Below are 20558 nucleotides of genomic sequence, written 5' to 3' on the forward strand. Positions count from 1 at the left end.
TTCAAGCCATTTCTGTTATGGCTCTCTCCCTGGGGTTGGATCGGTCTATTTACAGGTCTTGTACGCAATTAAAGTCACCCCTCGTGATCAATTGGTGGGTTTCTAGGTCAGGAATTTCGGACATAGCTTTCTTATCAAACTTGCATCATCCCAGTTTGGTACGTATATATTTAACTGCACTTCCAGGGTCCCGCTGACCAGAACAAAAAACAGCTTCCTGGGTCTGTCACTGTATTTGTTGCCATGAACGTTACTGTCCTGCTAACCAATATGGCCACCCCTCTTGCTCTGGTGTCGAAACACGCATAAAATGTTTGTCCCACCCAGCCCTTCTTACCCACAGTTGGTCCAACTCTCTTAGATGTGTCACCTGTAGGAAGGCTATGTCCACCCTCAGGCTTTTGAGATGGGAGAGGACTCTGGATCTTTTCACCGGCCCGTTGATGCTTCTCAGGTTCCATGTAGCTATTCTGATGGGGTAGTCAGCAGTATGCACACTGTGGGCCCAGCCCATAAGACATAGGAGCAGAATTAGGCCACTCGGCCTATCGAGTCTGCTCTGCCATTCAATCATGGCTGATATTTTTCTCATCCCCATTCTCCTGCCTTATCCCCATAACCCCTGATCCCCTTATTGATCACAAACCTATCTAGAACTCACTGAGTTCTCCCAGTGAGCCAGAGAAGACACAGCCAGAGTGAGACAGCAAAGAGTGAGTTTTTGAAGCTAGGTGGGAATTCGAAGCTGGGTGGAGAGTACTTTTTAATCCTGGTAAGTGACTGGTAGTAGTTTTTCTTTTCATTGTGTAATTTATTTATTAATTTTTTTCTTTCTTTTTTGGAATTGTAGTTGTATAAGTTAACCGAAGGTTTAAGACATGGCAGGAGATCCAGACCAGTGTCATGCTCCTCGTGTGAGATGTGGGAGCTCAGGGACACGTCCACTGTCCCTGGCTACTTCAAGTGCAAGAAGTGTGTCCAGTTGCAGCTCCTGTTAGACCGCTTGATGGCTCTGGAGCTGCGGATGGACTCACTTTGGAGCATCCGCGATGTTGAGGACGTCGCGGTTAGCACGTTTAGCAAGCTGGTCACACTGCAGGTGAAAGTTACTGAGGGAGATAGAAAATGGGTGACCAAAAGACAGAGCAAGAGTAGGAAGGCAGTGCCCTGCGGTCATCTCCCTGCAAAACAGATATACCGCTTTGGATACTGTTGAGGGAGATGGCTCACCAGGGGAAGGCAGCAGCAGCCAGGTTCATGGCACCGTGGCTGGCTCTGCTGCGCAGCAGGGCAGGAAGAAGAACAGCAGGGCTATAGTGATAGAGGACTCAATTGTAAGAGGAATAGACAGGCCGTTCAGCAGACGCAATCGAGACTGCAGGATGGTATGTTGCCTCCCTGGTGCAAGGGTCAAGGATGGCTTGGAGCGGCTGCAGGACATTCTGCGGGGGGGGGGGGGGTGAACAGCCAGCTGTCATGGCGCACATAGGCACCAACGGTATAGGTAAAAACGGGACGAGGTCCTACAAGCTGAATTCAGGGAGTTAGGAGTTAAACTAAAAAGTAGGACCTCAAAGGTAGTAATCTCAGGATTGCTACCAGTACCACGAGCTAGTCAGAGTAGGAATGTCAGGATAGATAGGATGAATGCGTGGCTCGAGAGATGGTGCAAGAGGGAGGGATTCAAATTCCTGGGGCATTGGAACTGGTTCTGGGGGAGATGGGACCAATACAAACCGGACGGTCTGCACCTGGGCAGGACTGGAACTGATGTCCTGTGGGGGGTGTTTGCTAGAGCTGTTGGGGAGGGTTTAAACTAATGTGGCAGGGGGATGGGAACCAATGCAGGAAGTCTGAAGGTCGTAAAACAGGGACAGAAACAAAAGGCAGTAAGGGGGAAAGTGTAAGGCAGAGAAGCCATAGACAAAAATCAAAAAGGGCGACAGTACAAGGTACAGTGACTGAGGGGAGCTCAGTGAATAAGACCAGTAATACTAAAGGAATAAAACAGGAAGTAAAAACATAAATGGTAAGCGACGCGGCAGGTTGTTACATGAAGATATGGGTTCAACGACAAGGAAAATTAGGAGAAAAATTAAGAGGAAATATAACTTAGGAGAGGTTACTGATCGAGGTGTTAATATTCAAAACAGAGGTATAAAAGCCAACATAATTGTACTTTACCTGAATGCTCGTAGTATTCGGAATAAGGTAAATGAGTTGATGCCGCAAATAGAGAAGATGTTGGAATCTATCACCAAGGAAGAAATAGCGAGGCATCTGGATGGAAATTGTCCCATTGGGCAGACGCAGCACGGGTTCATAAAAGGCAGGTCATGCCTAACTAATTTAGTGGAATTTTTTGAGGTCATTACCAGTGCGGTAGATAATGGGGAGCCAATGGATGTGGTACATCTGGATTTCCAGAAAGCCTTTGACAAGGTGCCACACAAAAGGTTGCTGCATAAGATAAAGATGTATGGCATTCAGGGTAAAGTAGTAGCATGGATAGAGGATTGGTTAATTAATAGAAAGCAAAGAGTGGGGATTAATGGGTGTTTCTCTGGTTGGCAAACAGTAGCTAGTGATGTCCCTCAGGGATGTGTTGGGCCCACAACTGTTCACAATTTACATAGATGATTTGGAGTTGGGGACCACGGGCAATGTGTTCAAGTTTGCAGACGACACTAAGATGAGTGGTAAAGCAAAATGTGCAGAGGATACTGGAAGTCTTCAGAGGGATTTGGATAAGTTAAGTGAATGGGCTAGGGTCTGGCAGATGGAATACAATGTTGACAAATGTGAGGTTATCCATTTTGGTAGGAATAACAGAAAAAGGGATTATTATTTAAATGAGAAAATATTAAAACATGCTGCTGTGCAGAGACCTGGGTGTGCTAATGCATGAGTCGCAAAAAGTTGGTTTACAGGTGCAACAGGTGATTAAGAAGGCAAATGGAATTTTGTCCTTCATTGCTAGAGGGATGGAGTTTAAGACTCGGGAGGTTATGCTGCAATTGTATAAGGTGTTAGTGAGGCCACACCTGGAGTATTGTGTTCAGTTTTGGTCCCCCTTACATGAGAAAGGATGTACTGGCGCTGGAGAGTGTGCAGAGGAGATCCACTAGGTTAATCCCAGAGTTGAAGGGGTTGGATTACGAGGAGAGGTTGAGTAGATTGGGACTGTACTCGTTGGAATTTAGAAGGATGAGGGGGGGATCTTATAGAAGCATATAAAATTATGAAGGGAATAGATAGGATAGATGCGGGCAGGTTGTTTCCACTGGTGGGTGAAAGCAGAACTAGGGGGCAGAGCCTCAAAATAAGGGGGAGTAGATTTAGGACGGAGTTTAGGAGGAACTTCTTCACCCAAAGGGTTGTGAATCTATGGAATTCCTTGCCCAGTGAAGCAGTTGAGGCTCCTTCATTAAATGTTTTTAAGATACAGATAGATAGTTGTTTGAAGAATAAAGGGATTGAGGGTTATGGTGTTCGGGCCGGAAAGTGGAGCTGAGTCCACAAAGATCAGCCATGATTTCATTGAATGGCGGAGCAGGCTCGAGGGGCCAGATGGCCTACTCCTGTTCCTAGTTCTTATGTTCGTATGTTATCTCTGTCATAAAGACACTCAGTGATTTGGCCTCCACAGCCTTCTGCGGCAAAGAGTTCCACAGATTTACCACCCTCTGGCCGTTTTGAGTCTGCCCTCGCTCTTCGGGCCATTCAAGATGGCCGCTGTCTACTTCCTCTTTTTTACCGTCACAATGTGCGACTTGTAGCCATCCTTCTACCTTCCCCCTTCCCCTCCCCCACCTGCACACTGCCTCCCCCCAGCATCCACCTACCAGTGTAATGTCCCCTTCCTGTCCCTCCGTCCTCCCCATGCTTTCCCCACTCTCTGCCCCCTTTCCTCCCTTCTTACTTTTTGTTTCCCCTTAACTTCTGTTTTCTCACTCTCTCCTGCCGGACACTCCCTGCGTCCCAGGTAGGTGCGTCGTGGCCTCTTCCTTTGCTGGACCTCAATACACCAGCCTATTCGCTCGTGTAACGGCTCCCCTCAATGGTCGCATTCCCCTAATAATCCCAGACAATTATCTCCCCCATCCTCCCACCCCTCCCCCGTATGTATTTGCCCCTGCCCGTCCTGGATCCCTAAGGTCTGTGCTGCATTCATTGCCCTTTACTGCTATTTCCCAGGTTGTGTTTCTGCACAAAATTGTTGGCCTCCTCCGGCGCACAAAGTAGTTCTCTTCGCTCTATAAGGTGACCCACAACTGGTCCACAGCAGATGTTATCTAGGTTTCTGGAGCTCAGAGGTGATGAAACCCATCATTTTCTCCATCAGTACCTGGGTCTGCGCTGGAAGGTCTCGGGGAACGTCCGTCGTCAGTTCCTTGCCACCATGTGGGCTCCCCTGCTCCGAGGCTGAGGTTTCCCTCCCCTCCTCTCTGGAAGTTTTTCAGCTGGATTGCTGGTTCCTCTGCGCTTTGGGTGGCATTGCAGTCGACGGGGGGTTGATTTGGGGGATTTTCCGATCTTTGGTGCTCAATTGTTGGGGCTAAAGTTCCTAAATCAAGGTTTCTAGACAAGAGCCACCTTTTGTGCGAACGCTCAGCTCATGGCTGCCACCGGACGTCTTCACTCACCATCCTGACTTGGAAACATTTTGCCATTCCTTCACCGTTGCTGGGTCAAAGTTTTGGAATTCCCTTCCTAACAGCACGATAGGTGTACATACCACCTCTGACATTGCAACGGTTCAAGAAGGCAGCTCACCACCACCTCTAAAGGGCAACTAGGGATGGGCAATAAATGCTGGCCCAACCAATGAAGCCCATGCCCTGTAAAATGAATTTGAAAAACAATTAAATTTAAAAAGGTTGCTTGGAGCCAGCTGTCTGGTTGCAGACCAGGAAGTCTGAACTCCAGTTAGGCTTAGGGGCCCTGCCAGCTTGCTAAGGCCTCAGCTGCAGCCTCAAGCTGCTCTATGAAGAGGCTCCTCACCTCACAATGAAGTTCTGGCTGCTTGATCTATTTCCTTTACTTTAAATTTGAACATGTTGAAGAGAGCCACCTCCAGCTTACAGTGTCCACTCCCTCACTTATCTTGAATGGTGTCCTGTTGTTGTTTTTGAGCCTGCTCTCCAGTTTTGAGAGTCCACCCACTATCCTTAATTGGACATTAATCGCGCCCTTTGCGTCCTTAACACCCAATCCAGGGTAAATCACAAATGAGAAACTGCATTACACAATGAGGGTTTCTGATTGCCCTTTGATCCTGCATTCCTGGATCCAGAATCTCGCAAGGATAGTACTGTCCTAAATATCAAAAGTACTAGTTTTGAACATGTTCATGAAAATAAACATAAGGTAATTAACAGGTAAATGTATTATTTTGAACAGGTATAAGACAAATGACCTTACATTATATATAACTTTGGCACTGTACGAGCAATTGTACCAAGATGTCAGCCGTTACTTTCCCCTTTGAGTCAATTGTTATATTAGATAATCCAGACTGACATTTAAATGAATTACAGATTAGGATCAAATCAGCAGGCAGATGGCCTGTCGTCTGACATTACCAATGGTGTACTTGATTCTGAAGAATTCTGGTGCTTCCATGCCTGAAAGATTTGGTCACGAAACATGCATTAGACTCCAAACCAAAAATGAAATACTGATACCGATGATGGAATACTTTTTACCAATAAGCTCACTAAGTAAAATGATACATTACTCTCTTAAATCCAGGGCCACGTGTGAGCGAAATCAATTCTCGTTCTACTTTTCCATCCCCTTCATCCACTGCAAGCCAGCATTCAGCAGGAAAGAACCAGCATGTGCCATTTGGCAGGTCCTTGACAATCACAGAAGTAACGTACCAGCTGGGAGAATGACCACCATTATTATGCCAAAGATGAACCTTCCAAATGGAACCAAGACTTTCTGAAACACTAGAAGAAAAGACATACTCGTTAGCCCCAAAACAATAGTAGACAGGAGAAAAGATCAAGTGTAGCCTTCATGTGAAGCGGGCATTTCCTCCACCTTTAGCATGATGTCACCACTAAACCTCAACACAAGCTCAAGGAACAGCACCTCATCTTTCAATTAGGCACTTTAAAGCCTTCTGGACTCATCACAGAGTTCAGTAGTTTCAGACCGTCAACTCCTGTTTTTCATGGTTTTGTTTTTGGACTTAGTTGTTCATTATTCTGCCATTCACATCCACTCTGAGCAAATATGTTTTTTTTTACAAAAACATCAAAGATCCCTAGCAAAACTGTAGGCAATGGGAATTGGGAATAAACACTCCTACAAAGTAAGATGGTTATGGTTATTGAAGGCCAGTCATCTCAGTCCCGGGACATCACTACACGAACTCCTTGGGGTAGTGTCCTAGGCCCAAACATCTTCAGCTGTTTCATCAATTACCTTCCTTCCATCAGGGCTAAACAGCTGGCTTGTAATGCAGAACAAGGGCAGCAGCGCAGGTTCAATTCCCGTACCGGCGTCCCCGAACAGGCGCCGGAATGTGGTGACTAGGGGCTTTTCACAGTAACTTCATTGAAACCTACTTGTGACAATAAGCGATTATTATATTATAAGGCAGAATTGGGGATGTTCACTGCTGATTGCACAATGTTCAGCCGCATTTGCGACTCCTCAGATTCTTAGGCAGTCCATGTCCAAATGCAGCAAGACCTGGACAATATCCAGATTTGGGCTGACAAGTGGCATTTATGCCACACAAATGATTACGTTTGACCAGAAACTGAACTGGACGAGCCATAGAAATGCTGTGGCTACAAGAGCGTGAAGACCAGAGACCTGTTCACTGGCCCATTCAGTCTCCCTACATTCCAGTTAAAAACCTTACCGGAGGCTAACGCCGCTACTCCCCTCTACCATCCACCATCATACCCTTCCAATTCTACCTCCTTTGATTTCACCCTGAACTGGGCCCATCCAAGATGGCTCCCTTCTCCGCCCATGACAACGCTCATTCTCCAACAGTGCCACATCGCATCCCCCCCTCCCCCTAGCCCCACCCCTGCCCCCACTTGGCCATCCCCCGCGGCCACCTCCCCCATCTCACATCTGTTCACCAGCATTACCTGGCAGCGTGGCAGCTCCTGCCCGAAGGCTCATCCGACCTACCTCTTCACTCCTCCCCGCCCTTCCCTACTTGGTCTGTGTGAACGGCTCCCTGTGGACCCCGCCCTCTACAAAAACAAAGACAACTCCAAAATCACAGGTCACCTCCTTCAAAATGAAAAAGACCACAGACAGGCGAGGGGGGTGGGCGCAGTTGCCCCGCACAAACCTATTGCCCCTTAACAAACAACCACAACGACAAAATCATCCCACCCAAAAGAAAAACCCAACCTCCGGCTGCCACAATACCCACATCTTCCGATCTCTGCTGTTAAAGCTCCTTCATCTCCCATCAACATTCAGTTCTCCCCCAATTTATGGTCTCTGATGAAGTCATTGGCTTCCTCCAAGGTTTCAAAATAGTACTCCCGGCCATTGAAAGTCACCCACTTACACCGGGTAGAGTATCCCAAATCAAATCTACCTTCAAGTCTTTGGCCTTGTTAAAGGAAGATCCTAGCAGCTTTTTTCAATATATAAAAGGTAAGAGAGAGGCAAAAATAGACATTGGACCACTGGAAAACGTGGCTGGAGAAGTAATAATAGGCAACAAGGAAATGGCAGACAAACTGAATAGTTACTTTGCATCAGTCTTCAGGTGGAAGACACCAGTGGGATGCCAGAGCTTCAGGAAATTAAGGGGGCAGAGGTGAGTGCAGTGACCATCACGAAGGAGAAGGTTCTGGGGAAACCGAAAGGTCTGAAGGTGGATAAATCACCTGGACCGGATGGACTACACCCCCAGGGTTCTAAAAGAGATAGCTGAGGAGACTGTGGAGACATTGGTGATGATCTATCAGGAATCACTGGAGACAGGAAGGGTCCCAGAGGACTGGAAAATGGCTAATGTAACACCATTGTTTAAGAAGGGAGGGAGACAGGAGACGGGAAATTATAGACTGGTTAGCTTGACTTCGGTCATTGGTAAGATTTTAGAGTCCACTATTAAAGATGAGATCACGGAGTACTTGGAAGTGCATGATAAAATAGGACTGAGTGACTACGGCTTCGTCAAGAGGAGGTCATGTCTGACAAATCTGTTAGAGTTCTTTGAGGAAGTAACAAGGAAATTAGACAAAGGAGAACCAGTGGATGTGAATTATTTAGATTTCCAGAAGCCCTTTGACAAGGTGTTGCATAGGAGACTGTTAAATAAGTTAAGAGCCCATGGTGTTAAGGGTAAGATCCTGACATGGATAGAGGATTGGCTGACTGTCAGAAGGCAGAGAGTGGGGATAAAGGGGTCTTTTTCAGGATGGCAGCCGGTGACTAGAGATGTGCCTCAGGGGTCGGTGCTGGGTCCACAACCTTTCACAATATACATTAATGATCTGGAGGAAGGAACTGAAGGCACTGTTGCTTAGTTTGCAGATGATACAGAGATCTGTTATGGTGCAGGTAGTTCTGAGGAAGGCAGGCAGGCTGCAGAAAGACTTGGACAGGCTAGGAGAGTGTGCAGATGGAATACAATGTGGAAAAGTGCGAGGTTATGCATTTTGGAAGGAGGAATTTAGGCACAGACTATTTTCTAAATGGGAAAATGCTTTGGAAAGCAGAAGCACAAAGGGACTTGGGTATCCTTGTTCATGATTCTCTTAAGGTTAACGTGCAGGTTCAGTCGACAGTTAGGAAGGCAAATGCAATGTTAGCATTCATGTCGAGAGGGCTAGAATACAAGACCAGGGATGTATTTCTGAGGCTATATAAGGCTCTGGTCAGACCCCATTTGGAGTATTGTGAACAGTTTTGGGCCCCATATCTAAGGAAGATGTGCTGGCCTTGGAGAGGGCCCAGAGGAGGTTCACAAGAATGATCCCTGGAATGAAGAGCTTGTCGTATGAGGAACGGTTGAGGACTCTGGGTCTGTACACGTTGGAGTTTAGAAGGATGAGGGAGGATCTTATTGAAACTTACAAGATGCTGCGTGGCCTGGATAGAATGGATGTGGAGAGGATATTTCCACTTGTAGTAAAAACTAGAAGCAGAGGACACAATCTCAGACTAAAGAGGCAATCCTTTAAAACAGAGATGAGGAGGAATTTCTTCAGCCAGAGGGTGGTGAATCTGTGGAACTCTTTGCCACAGAAGGCTGTGGAGGCCAAATCACTGAATGTCTTTAAGACAGAGATAGATAGGTTTTTGATCAATAAGGGGATCAGGGGCTATGGGGTGAAGGCAGGAGAATGGGGATGAGAAAATATCAGCCATGATTGAATGGCAGAGCAGACTCGATGGGCCGAGTGGCCTAATTCTGCTCCTATGTCTTATGGTCTTAAAACCAGCACGACTCTTCGCCAGCTCCGCTCCGATATCCTGATAGGTTTGGACCCTGTTCCCTTCCCATTCGCAGTTCCACTTCTCCCTGGCCCATCATAGTATCTTTTCTTTCTCCACAAATTGCGCCGGTTCCGCAATTCTCCACCCCCTCCCCCCCCCCCCCCCCCCCCCCGAAAAGCAGCGTATCCGGGGAGGACGCTGCGCCGATTATCCAGCCGTTTGCCTGAGGCCCGCCCGCTATTCTCCGTCCCCGACCGGCCGATTCCCGACGACGTGGACCACTCATGGTCCCCACCGTCCTTGATACACGCGGTGGCTCTCCCGCTCTCGGCTTCTGCCTTGGGGACCTGTGCACCTTGTCCACCTCTGGGGCCTTGTCCAGCAGCTCCTCTGCCACCAGCCCTGCCAGCATCCTTGAGACATATCTCGTCGCACGTGTACCTTCCACACCCTCAGGCAGGCGAACAAGATGCAGGTTCTGCCTTCTGGACATCTTCTCCTGCTCCTCTACCTTTGCCCTCAGTGACTTGCAAAGGTCCCCCAGGAGCCCCACCTCCACCTCCAATGCCACGACCCAATCACTGTGATCGGACATCACTTTCTCCATCTCCCGGATCTGCGACTCCTGTGCCTCGAGCCATTTCTCAACTCACCCCATCGATCCTTTCAGGGGTGCTACTGCTCCCTCGATTGCCTTCAACCGATCCTCATGCATCGCCTTTTGCTGCTGGTGGAACTCCTCTCTAATAAACGCCATCAATTGCACCATCTGGGGTTTTCCAACTTGCGACAACCCTTCCCCCTTCGCCATCTTCACAATTGTTACTGCGCCTCAGGTCTTCGATTCCTTGGCCATGTCTTTAACCTTTTTCTGCCGGGTCTGGTAACCAATAGATATGCATTCATGGGCGAGCTTCTCCTTCACAGCTTCAGCTACACTTTCCTGTTGAAATTACCCCACTTGCAGGTAAAAAGAGCTCAAATCAACACCTTTGAGCCGGAGTTGCTCTGTGTGCGAGCACTCACTCCATGGTCACCACCGGAAGTCTTCTATGGCGCTCCTGAGTGCTTGTCACCATATACTCTAGTCAGTAGCAAGGACTGTCCATGCATTGCAGTAACTGTAATAATAACTGAGGCATCTCCCTAAATATTGTGGGGAAGGTCTTTGCTTGCATTGCTCTGACTAGATTGCAGATCCCAGCATTGTGCATCTATTCTGTGTGGCTTCAGAGCTGGCAGATCAATGGTTGGCATGATTTTCTCACTTTTTCAGTTGCAGGAGAAGTGCTGCAATAGCGGCTGATCACTCCACACTCCAGTCACAGATGTCACTAAGACCTTATACCTTGCTAGCAGAGGTGGATTAACCAACTTGCAGCAGAAAATAGGTTACCCTTCTTGGACACCATTTCTTCTGTACACGAGAACATTCTGTCAGTCCCAATGGAGCATCATCAGAGACTTTGATGATTAGCGAGCTGTTTGACTTGTTCAAGACTATGCTCTAAGATCAAAATGTGTAAAGCTTTAGTCTCTTGAGCTGTTGCTTGCTGATGCTGATGCTCTGGCATCCCATACTGAAGTTCACTTCAAACAGCTGGACTTACAAAGAGTTTGGATCAACAATCAGCATCAGGAAGACCAAAGTTATGGCCAGGATCTAGAGATTTTCCATCAACACTGACAACCTCACTTTGGAAATCACTGACAGCTTCACACACCTCGAATCAACAGTCACCAACAACGTGTCCCTCAATGCTGAGATTAGCACTGGGATTGCCAAAGCCGTAGTTGTCAAGTCAAATTTGAAACGTTGGTGTGGACTAGCAGCAAACACAAAGCTCCATCTATCCCAAGACTTCTGCTCTCTGCTCTCTCCATTACAGCAATGAAGCATGGACAATTATGCCAGCCAAGAAATGCACCTGTACAGCTTCCAACTCCACTCCAAGACGTATGTTATGCATCTCCTGGTAGGATACGGTGCTGAATACAGAAATACATCAGCATCCTCATCATGTTTTCCCTCTTGGATGTGCAGTGACTCTGTTGGTTGGGTCACGCATGCCAAATGGATGATGGTCACACTCCCAAAGGCATACTCATACTTCGGCATCTAGAGTCACAATACAGGATGCTCAATCCAGAAGTGACATACATTTGTTCTTCGTCATTCACTGGAGATGAAATGAAAGATCTAGTCCATAGTAATAGAATATTGAAGTTACTACAAATTGACACAATTATGCATTCAAACACTCAATGTTGTCAAATGTTTACAATCAACCTTGTCAAATATTGCTTCAGTTGACTGATTGTGCTACAGGACCAAAAATCCAGTGCAGCTTTTAACTTCGCAATATTATGGGAAATCAAACAATTATTTGAATGATATTCCATTATCTTCAATGATTGAGGATTTAAATATCTATACCCTATTTAGATATTTTTTTAAAAATAAGCATATGTACATATGTGGATATGTACATATCTGTATGTATGTATCTATGTATATGCTCATTTCACTTTTTCTTTGTTGACAATTGGCAGAATTTAATGCCCTTCCCCATGGCAGGTTTGGTGACAGTGGTGCGGTAAACTACATGAAGGGTGACAATCCAGTCGCCTCCTCACCTCCAGCCCGATTAAGGACATGGTAGAAAGGCCCAAACCATCATGCTACTGATTGGCTGCTTTCCTGGCAGGAGCCACAATAGCTTCATCCTTAGCTTATTAGCCATTCCCGCAATCTTGATGCGCACATAAAAGCTTCATCTGCCGCTGGTATTAACATGTGTGGGGTTGCCCGTGTGCTCCCAGAGAACTCCTCCTTCGAAGATACGCAGCGTCTGATCGGAGGGCCCAGCCGTTCAATAGTGTTGCTCGCCTCTGATTGACCAGCAATTCTCAGCAGGCAGGGCTTCTGTCCCATGGGTCCTTGATCCCAGGGCAAGACCTGCCTCTGTGCATTGAGTTGCCTCAGTAGCACTTAATACAGCAGTCCTAAAAGAGGCGAGGGAGGACTTATACCAGCTCTTGGTTCTCCAAACCCAGCCAAAGTTTCAGTACTTAAAGCAGAAACTGAAACTGTTGTAAATACTCAGTAGGATAGGCGGTATCTGTGGAGAAAGTAAGGGAATGTTTCAAGTTGATGACCTTCATTCAGAACTCGTTGATCTGAAACGTCAATTCTGTTTCTCTTCACTCCACAGATGCTGCCTGACCTACGGAATATTTTCAGCACTTTCAGATGTCCACCAACCACATAATTTTGATTTAGTATTGATGTGCACACCAAAGCACATTCATGCAGAGTTTTAAACAGGATCTGGGCTCATCTGGGAAAACACAGCTGTTGTTGCAAAAGGGTAGAGGCATCATGCTAGAGGCATCACTATCATTGCTTGTAACGTTTCAGTGGATCGACATTTGCTCAGAAAAACAATTAGCTATCTACTAATAAAATCAACAGTTCTGGTGAGCAAATAGCTTTATTTTTAAATGAAGCAGGATCGATAATTTTGACACAGTATTGCAAGAAGGAAGTTAGATAGTTATTTGTTTGGGTGTCAACCTGACGGAGGATTTTGTCCTACTCCTTCAGACAATATTTACCTCTTGCTAATAACACTGGCCAGTGGATTTGGGAGGATGGAGAAGTTGCATTCTTTCTAATTAGAGCGCAAATAATCCATTAAAAAAAACAGACACCAATGGATTGAATTATTTTGTCTCACCAAGCCAGTACTCATAATAAGGACATTTAGTAAGTATGTTTCTGACCTCTGTTATTAAGTAGGAATACCTCATTATAAAGGTGTGTCTGGAATTTCTTTCAAATAATTGCGTCTCAGATTGGTATAACTCTCTTGTTTCAGAAATGCCATCTTCTCCATGAAGTTTGATGTATACCTGAAAATGGTCAATAATAATAACAATAATTGTAAATCATGGTTGTGGCTGTTAGGAAAATTAAACGCATTTCCATTATGTTCTGCACACTCTTATAGGTTCCTAATCAACTGGCAATCATGTGCTGGGTAATTAGTTATTGTTTGTTCACAAGGTGGTCATCAATGTTGCATGTTATGGCTAAACTTCAGCAGTATCCCAAATATCTGAGTCCACATTCGCTGCCTCAAGGAGGTAACAGAAACCCTGCACACAAGAGAGAGGAGTTCATTGTTTTCCTTCTAGCCAGAGAGCAGCATGTAGCTTTGACAGGGTAACGAGATTTTCAAAGATGCAGGGATCCATTAACTGCAGGTACACGATTCTGTGACCCCACATGTAAAGAGGGAGAGATACAGGAATCATAAATGGTTCCACTTCATTAACATGCAATTTGTGTGCAACCAGGCCCAAACCACCATGCCAATGAATGCCTGCTTTCCTGGCAGGAGTCAGAACACCTTCATCCTGAAGCAATCAGCCAATCCTGCCATCTTTGGAACAACCTGAAGAAATGGAGACTGGTTTCTTGGAGACATGGGTTAACTCCTCTACATCTGCCTGATGATTTCCCTCCATAAGGGGGCTGGCTTAGCACAGGGCTAAATCGCTGGCTTTTAAAGCAGACCAAAGCAGGCCAGCAGCACTGTTCAATTCCCGTACCAGCCTCCCCGAACAGGCGCCGGACGGAATGTGGCGACTAGGGGCTTTTCACAGTAACTTCATTTGAAGCCTACTTGTGACAATAAGCGATTTTTATTTCATTTCATAACCTATCATGGAAGAATAATGAAGCTATGATGGGAACCATGCTTCCACAAGGAACATCGTGGAGCAGACAATTGGCATGATCAAGGAACAGTGTTGTTTGGGAAGGAGCACTAAAACACTCATGGCAGCATGCTGTAAGATTGTGGCGTTCTCTTGTATCCTTCACAAACCTGCAATTATGAGGATCCTGCCAGTGGAAACAGGCACACCTCAGGAAGAGGAGGAGTAAGATGACAATGTAAGAAATACAGGTTCCTTTAAGAATAAACTGGGTCTTTCTTCAGAGTCAATTAAGAGCAGATGATGATCATTGAAGCTTGCACTTAAGATTGGTTTCTTTCCCAGTAGGGGGTGGTTTCTGGTCAGGGAGAAGATCCAGAAGGGAATAGTGGAAACTGGCATTTGTACTGAACTATAGTACTATCACTAACTGTTGTGAACCACAGAATGTCTTCCCTGCCTGATTTGGTAAATGGATATCCACCTGTAAAATAGTAGAAGAGGGGGAGGAGGAGAGCCAGAGTGGAGGTATCTGGGTCCTCTTCACTCTGGATGGGCTGTCCATTAGTGTCTACTCAAAATTAGATTCCTTTAAGGTTGCTATCCCTTCACAACCATTGCTCCACAATTCTACACCGTCCACTCATGCCTGGTCACTCACCACGTGTAGATCCCAACTCGATACTACCCACTAATGTACACACAGTGCCAGTATCTGAGCTAGTGGCTACAAATATCAAAGTAAGTGACAGTGCTCCTTCCTTTCTGTTGCAGTTCCCAAACTCCCTCATGAGGTTGCATGCATTAGCCAAGCAGCAGTTCCTTGGTATCTGAATGCTGAAAATCAGAGGGGATTTTGGGGGTAAAGGAAGGGTGTGGGGTGGAAAGTAAGGACATTGGTCACATGATCTGAAGCTTGCACTTCTTGCCAGATGGCTGGATGAGACGGAATGTGAGAACGGCTATAAGGTAGGAATAGATGGTCATCCTGAAGGTTCTTGGCAGCGCCACATGTAATGGTCTTTGTGACATGATGATATTTAGGTCTCCTCCATCAAACCTGGCTGATGCAGGCATACCTGTCGTTCTCTTATTCTGCTGTGTTCCCTATGGTTAGTGGGCCACCTTGTCCTGCAAGAGAGAGGGAGGAATGTTAGGGAGCGTGATGCACTGCCTTTTGGCGATGTGCTGGTCACAGTTGAATAGCTGGAAGTATGTGAAAGCAGTAAGAGGTGGATGTGAAGCTGACATCATTTGAGGGTGTGTGAATATCTGAATGTTAGGCATGCATCCGAGTGCAAGAGTTTAGTGGGGGGATGTGGTGTCCAGAGCAACTGGAGAGATCGTTGGCATGGGGGTCGGAGATACCAAATGAAGATGTCTTTGCTAACCTTGACCAACTGTACGAGATCATTGAACTTCATGTGCCATGGCCTCCAGGTGAGGGTGAGACTGCAGGATATGAACTTCCTGGTCATTTGCTCCTGTTTCCTTCGGAGGGTGTATCCTGAAGCCCCCTGGCCCCCATGGTCTCTCTTTTCCTGTTGACTCCTAGGCTAAGGCCTCAAACATGACCTGAGAAAAACTGGGAGCCCTTTCTCTTGGTTGTTGCCCCTCTTGGTATTCTTCTGCTGAGAGCCACTGACACGACAGGCAGTCAGCAGTAACTTTCTTAAAAGACTGCAACCCCTTTAAAATGCAGGCTCGCTGAAACACATGTTGGCCATGCATACTGTTGGATCCCCTGCTGAATCCCATGTTGAATGTTCAGTCAGCCAGCAGTGGGCATCACACTCAGCTGCATGCTACAATTATTCAAATGAGGAATGAGGATTGCATGTTGCCTGTCTCAACAGGCATGGGTTGATCATCATCGCGACCCAAGCATGCCAAAAAAGAAACAGACGAATTTCCACCTCTATAGGCCTCTCATTAAATCATCTCATTGTCTCAAATATTCCACAAGTCTGTCCTTCACTACCCTATTTCAGAGGAGCTTTTGGCTATAAATCATTCCTTCAGTGGAACAATGCTTTTTGACAATGGCCCTGAATCCAACTTGTTCTGCAATTGTAGTTTAACTTCAGGCAGCAACATACAAAGAATACAAGGAGGATATAAAATACCTTGGCAGTAGTTCCAGCTCTAGTCCTGAAGCCAGTCTCTACAATTATCTCATACAGATACTGGTCAGTGGGAGTATTGTCTTGCAATACGACAAGTCCAGGTTTTGTCTCAATGTAAAAATCCATGCGCTTACACAAGATAACAAGCAGAATATAGAGGACGAGGGCAAACACAACAGTGATGCAAGTGGCACAGTTCTCAAAGGCACTGTCAAAACAAAAATACAACTATTAATCTCAATAAATTTAACTAGAAAATGATCAAAAATGTAGAGTTCACTTTTCTCTCAGTGATAGCATTATTAGTGTCCTGGAACTGGCTAAGTCCTTCTGAAGGGGTTTTTTCATTTATTACAAAAATCAAATAGATTACAATTTTTTTTTTCATTGATAAATTTAGAGTTAAAAAAAAAAGGATTCTAACTACCCTAATGTCTTCCTCTTCAATCTTTGCACCATATAGCTCTAAAGAAAATGGCAGTTAACAGGAAAGAACATCTGAGAACTGAACAATTCTGATATACTGTTCCCCAAAATTGTTAAGAGAAATGGACAACTTGCAGATTGATAAGGGAGCAGATCGCATTCCAAGCATTGGGCCATATACCTTCTTGAAGAAAAAGAACATGGGGATACCATAAACCTAACTTGGGGGGAAAAAGCTGATAAGAGCAAACATATTTTGTAAATATTGCACATTCAGCCTTGTGTCTATACTTGCAAGATAGTGTGGCAGGTTGTTCTACCTTTGCAAACATAGAATATTCATGCTGTTGAGCACCAAAATGATATTGAACATTTGCATCAAATTGCAGAGTTGACTCCTTAAATGTCAAAACGAACAATTACAACCTCCAATGGCAATATCAAGAAATTCCCTGGAATCACTGCTTTGAGAAGGGAACTGAACATTTAATTTGGTTTCAGTACCATATTAGTTCGCAGTGATTTAATGTGGAGTATACAGTATATATAATAATGAAATCAAATATATCACAAAAACAGAAAACAGTGCATAGCACAGCTCAGCCTGTCTGCAACACCCACCTGATAAAGATCAAGACATCAGCGAATTTGACATCCTTCATCACAACCTGCTGATGTGCAACTGTAAATGTAGTCATATGGTTGCAACTAATTAAAAATAAAATAAAAAGTTTATGTACTGAATCTTCCAAAAGGTATGACAAAAAGGAAAAAGATAGAGCAGAAGATCAATAAATATTGAGGATAATAGCGTTGATTTTGAGGGATAAAGAATAGGACATGGACGTTATTGCCTGTAATTTGGAGACCGGTCAACCTGTCACTGTATTAGGAACATCAGAACTAGGAGCAGAAGTAGGCAATTCAGCCCCTTGAGCCTGCTCCACCATTAAAATCCGATCATGGGTGATCTATTCCTGTCTCAGATCCACCTCTTTACCTGTTCACCATATCCCTTTAGCCCATTTTTGAAATCAGAAATATATCTATCTCCTTCTGGAAACCCTTTAATGACTCAGCATCCACCGCACTATGGGGCAGCGAGTTATACAAATTTAGCACCCTCTACGAGAAGTAGTTCCTCCTCGTCTCAGTTATAAATCTATCATCTCTCAACCGATACTTTTTCAAATTGTGTGTGTCGGGGGGGAAACTGAAGTGACATCACAGAAAAGCTGTGACCTGAGTGGCTGGTTGGGAATCTACACTAAATTAAAAAAATTAAGCACTGGTAACTAATTAAACATAATTACTGAATTATAATTTAGAGGGGTATCTAAGCCAGAGATCGGAGAGTACTATATTTAGCTTTCGCATTTATATTAGAAATCTAGTGCTAGGAAACAGATAGTTAACAGTAACTTTAAAAAAGAAAAAAACATTTTTAAAAAACTTTTAATTTTAATTAATTGACGCTCTGTCAGTTAGAGGGGTGCAGTGCTCTGACTGTGAGATGTGGCAGGTCCGGGAGGCTTCTAGCGTCCCGGATGGCTTCATCTGCAGAAAGTGCACCCAACTGGAGCTCCTTACAGACCGCATGGTTCGGTTGGAGCAGCAATTGGATGCACTTAGGAGCATGCAGCTGGCGGAAAGCGTCATAGATCGCAGTTATATAAATGTGGTCACACCCAAGGTGCAGGCAGAGAAATGGGTGACCACCAGAAAGGGCAGGCAGTCAGTGCAGGAATCCCATGTGGTTGTCCCCTTCTTGATCAGGTATACCCCTTTGGATACTGTCGGGGGGGGTAGCCTATCAGGGGAAAACAGCAGCAGCCAGAGCAGTGGCACCACGGCTGGCTCTGATGTTCAGAAGGGAGGGTCAAAGCGCAGAAGAGTAATAGTAATAGGGGACTCTATAGTCAGGGGCACAGATAGGCGCTTCTGTGGACGTGAAAGAGACTCCAGGATGGTATGTTGCCTCCCTGGTGCCAGGGTCCAGGATGTCTCCGAACGGGTAGAGGGCATCCTGAAAGGGGAGGGCAAACAGGCAGAGGTCGTTGTACATATTGGTACTAACGACATAAGCAGGAAGGGACATGAGGTCCTGCAGCAGGAGTTCAGGGAGCTAGGCAGAAAGTTAAAAGACAGGACCTCTAGGGTTGTAATCTCGGGATTACTCCCTGTGCCACGTGCCAGTGAGGCTAGAAATAGGAAGATAGAGCAGCTAAACACGTGGCTAAACAGCTGGTGTAGGAGGGAGGGTTTCCGTTATCTGGACCACTGGGAGCTCTTCCGGGGCAGGTGTGGCCTATATAAGGACGGGTTGCATCTAAACTGGAGAGGCATAAATATCCTGGCCGCGAGGTTTGCTAGTGTCACACGGGAGGGTTTAAACTAGTATGGCAGGGGGGTGGGCACGGGAGCAATAGGTCAGAAGGTGAGAGCATTGAGGGAGAACTAGGGAATAGGGACAGTGGGGCTCTGAGGCAGAGCAGACAGGGAGAAGTTGCTGAACACAGCGGGTCTGGTGGCCTGAAGTGCATATGTTTTAATGCAAGAAGTATTACGGGTAAGGCAGATGAACTTAGAGCTTGGATTAGTACTTGGAACTATGATGTTGTTGCCATTACAGAGACCTGGTTGAGGGAAGGGCAGGATTGGCAGCTAAACGTTCCAGGATTTAGATGTTTCAGGCGGGATAGAGGGGGATGTAAAAGGGGAGGCGGAGTTGCGCTACTGGTTAGGGAGAATATCACAGCTGTACTGCGGGAGGACACCTCAGAGGGCAGTGAGGCTATATGGGTAGAGATCAGGAATAAGAAGGGTGCAGTCACAATGTTGGGGGTTTACTACAGGCCTCCCAACAGCCAGCGGGAGATAGAGGAGCAGATAGGTAGACAGATTTTGGAAAAGAGTAAAAACAACGGGTTGTGGTGATGGGAGACTTCAACTTCCCCAATATTGACTGGGACTCACTTAGTGCCAGGGGCTTAGACGGGGCGGAGTTTGTAAGGAGCATCCAGGAGGGTTTCTTAAAACAATATGTAGACAGTCCAACTAGGGAAGGGGCGGTACTGCACCTGGCATTGGGGAATGAGCCCGGCCAGGTGGTAGAAGTTTCAGTAGGGGAGCATTTCGGGAACAGTGACCACAATTCAGTAAGTTTTAAAGTGCTGGTGGACAAGGATAAGAGTGGTCCGAGGATGAATGTGCTAAATTGGGGGAAGGCTAATTACAACAATATTAGGTGGGAACTGAAAAACCTAGATTGGGGGCGGATGTTTGAGGGCAAATCAACATCTGACATGTGGGAGGCTTTCAAGTGTCAGTTGAAAGGAATTCAGGACCGGCATGTTCCTGCGAGGAAGAAGGATAAATACGGCACTTTTCAGGAACCTTGGATAACGAGAGATATTGTAGGCCTCGTCAAAAAGAAAAAGGAGGCATTTGTCAGGGCTAAAAGGCTGGGAACAGCCGGAGCCTGTGTGGAATATAAGGAAAGTAGAAAGGAACTTAAGCAAGGAGTCAGGAGGGCTAGAAGGGGTCACGAAAAGTCATTGGCAAATAGGGTTAAGGAAAATCCCAAGGCTTTTTACACGTACATAAAAAGCAAGAGGGTAGCCAGGGAAAGGGTTGGCCCACTGAAGGATAGGCAAGGGAATCTATGTGTGGAGCCAGAGGAAATGGGCGAGGTACTAAATGAATACTTTGCATCAGTATTCACCAAAGAGAAGAAATTGGTAGATGTTGAGTCCAGAGAAGGGTGTGTAGATAGCCTGGGTCACATTGAGATCCAAAAAGACGAGGTGTTGGGTGTCTTAAAAAATATTAAGGTAGATAAGT

General features: G+C 45.8%; 1 protein-coding gene across 1 annotated transcript in view; it reads right to left on the minus strand.

Moving 5' to 3' along the window:
• Positions 1 to 20558, minus strand: part of LOC140425041 (polycystin-1-like protein 1) — a 543547-nt gene that overhangs the window by 183626 nt on the left and 339363 nt on the right. Inside the window, exons 41-44 of the mRNA XM_072508831.1 lie at positions 17337 to 17423; positions 16290 to 16497; positions 13247 to 13353; positions 5741 to 5957 (exon numbers count right to left, since the gene is read on the minus strand). Coding sequence (XP_072364932.1) covers positions 5741 to 5957; positions 13247 to 13353; positions 16290 to 16497; positions 17337 to 17423 — 619 coding nt within the window. The remainder of the gene's footprint in view (positions 1 to 5740; positions 5958 to 13246; positions 13354 to 16289; positions 16498 to 17336; positions 17424 to 20558) is intronic.

This window comes from Scyliorhinus torazame, chromosome 6 (genome assembly GCF_047496885.1).
Source record: "Scyliorhinus torazame isolate Kashiwa2021f chromosome 6, sScyTor2.1, whole genome shotgun sequence".
Lineage (NCBI taxonomy): Eukaryota > Metazoa > Chordata > Chondrichthyes > Carcharhiniformes > Scyliorhinidae > Scyliorhinus > Scyliorhinus torazame.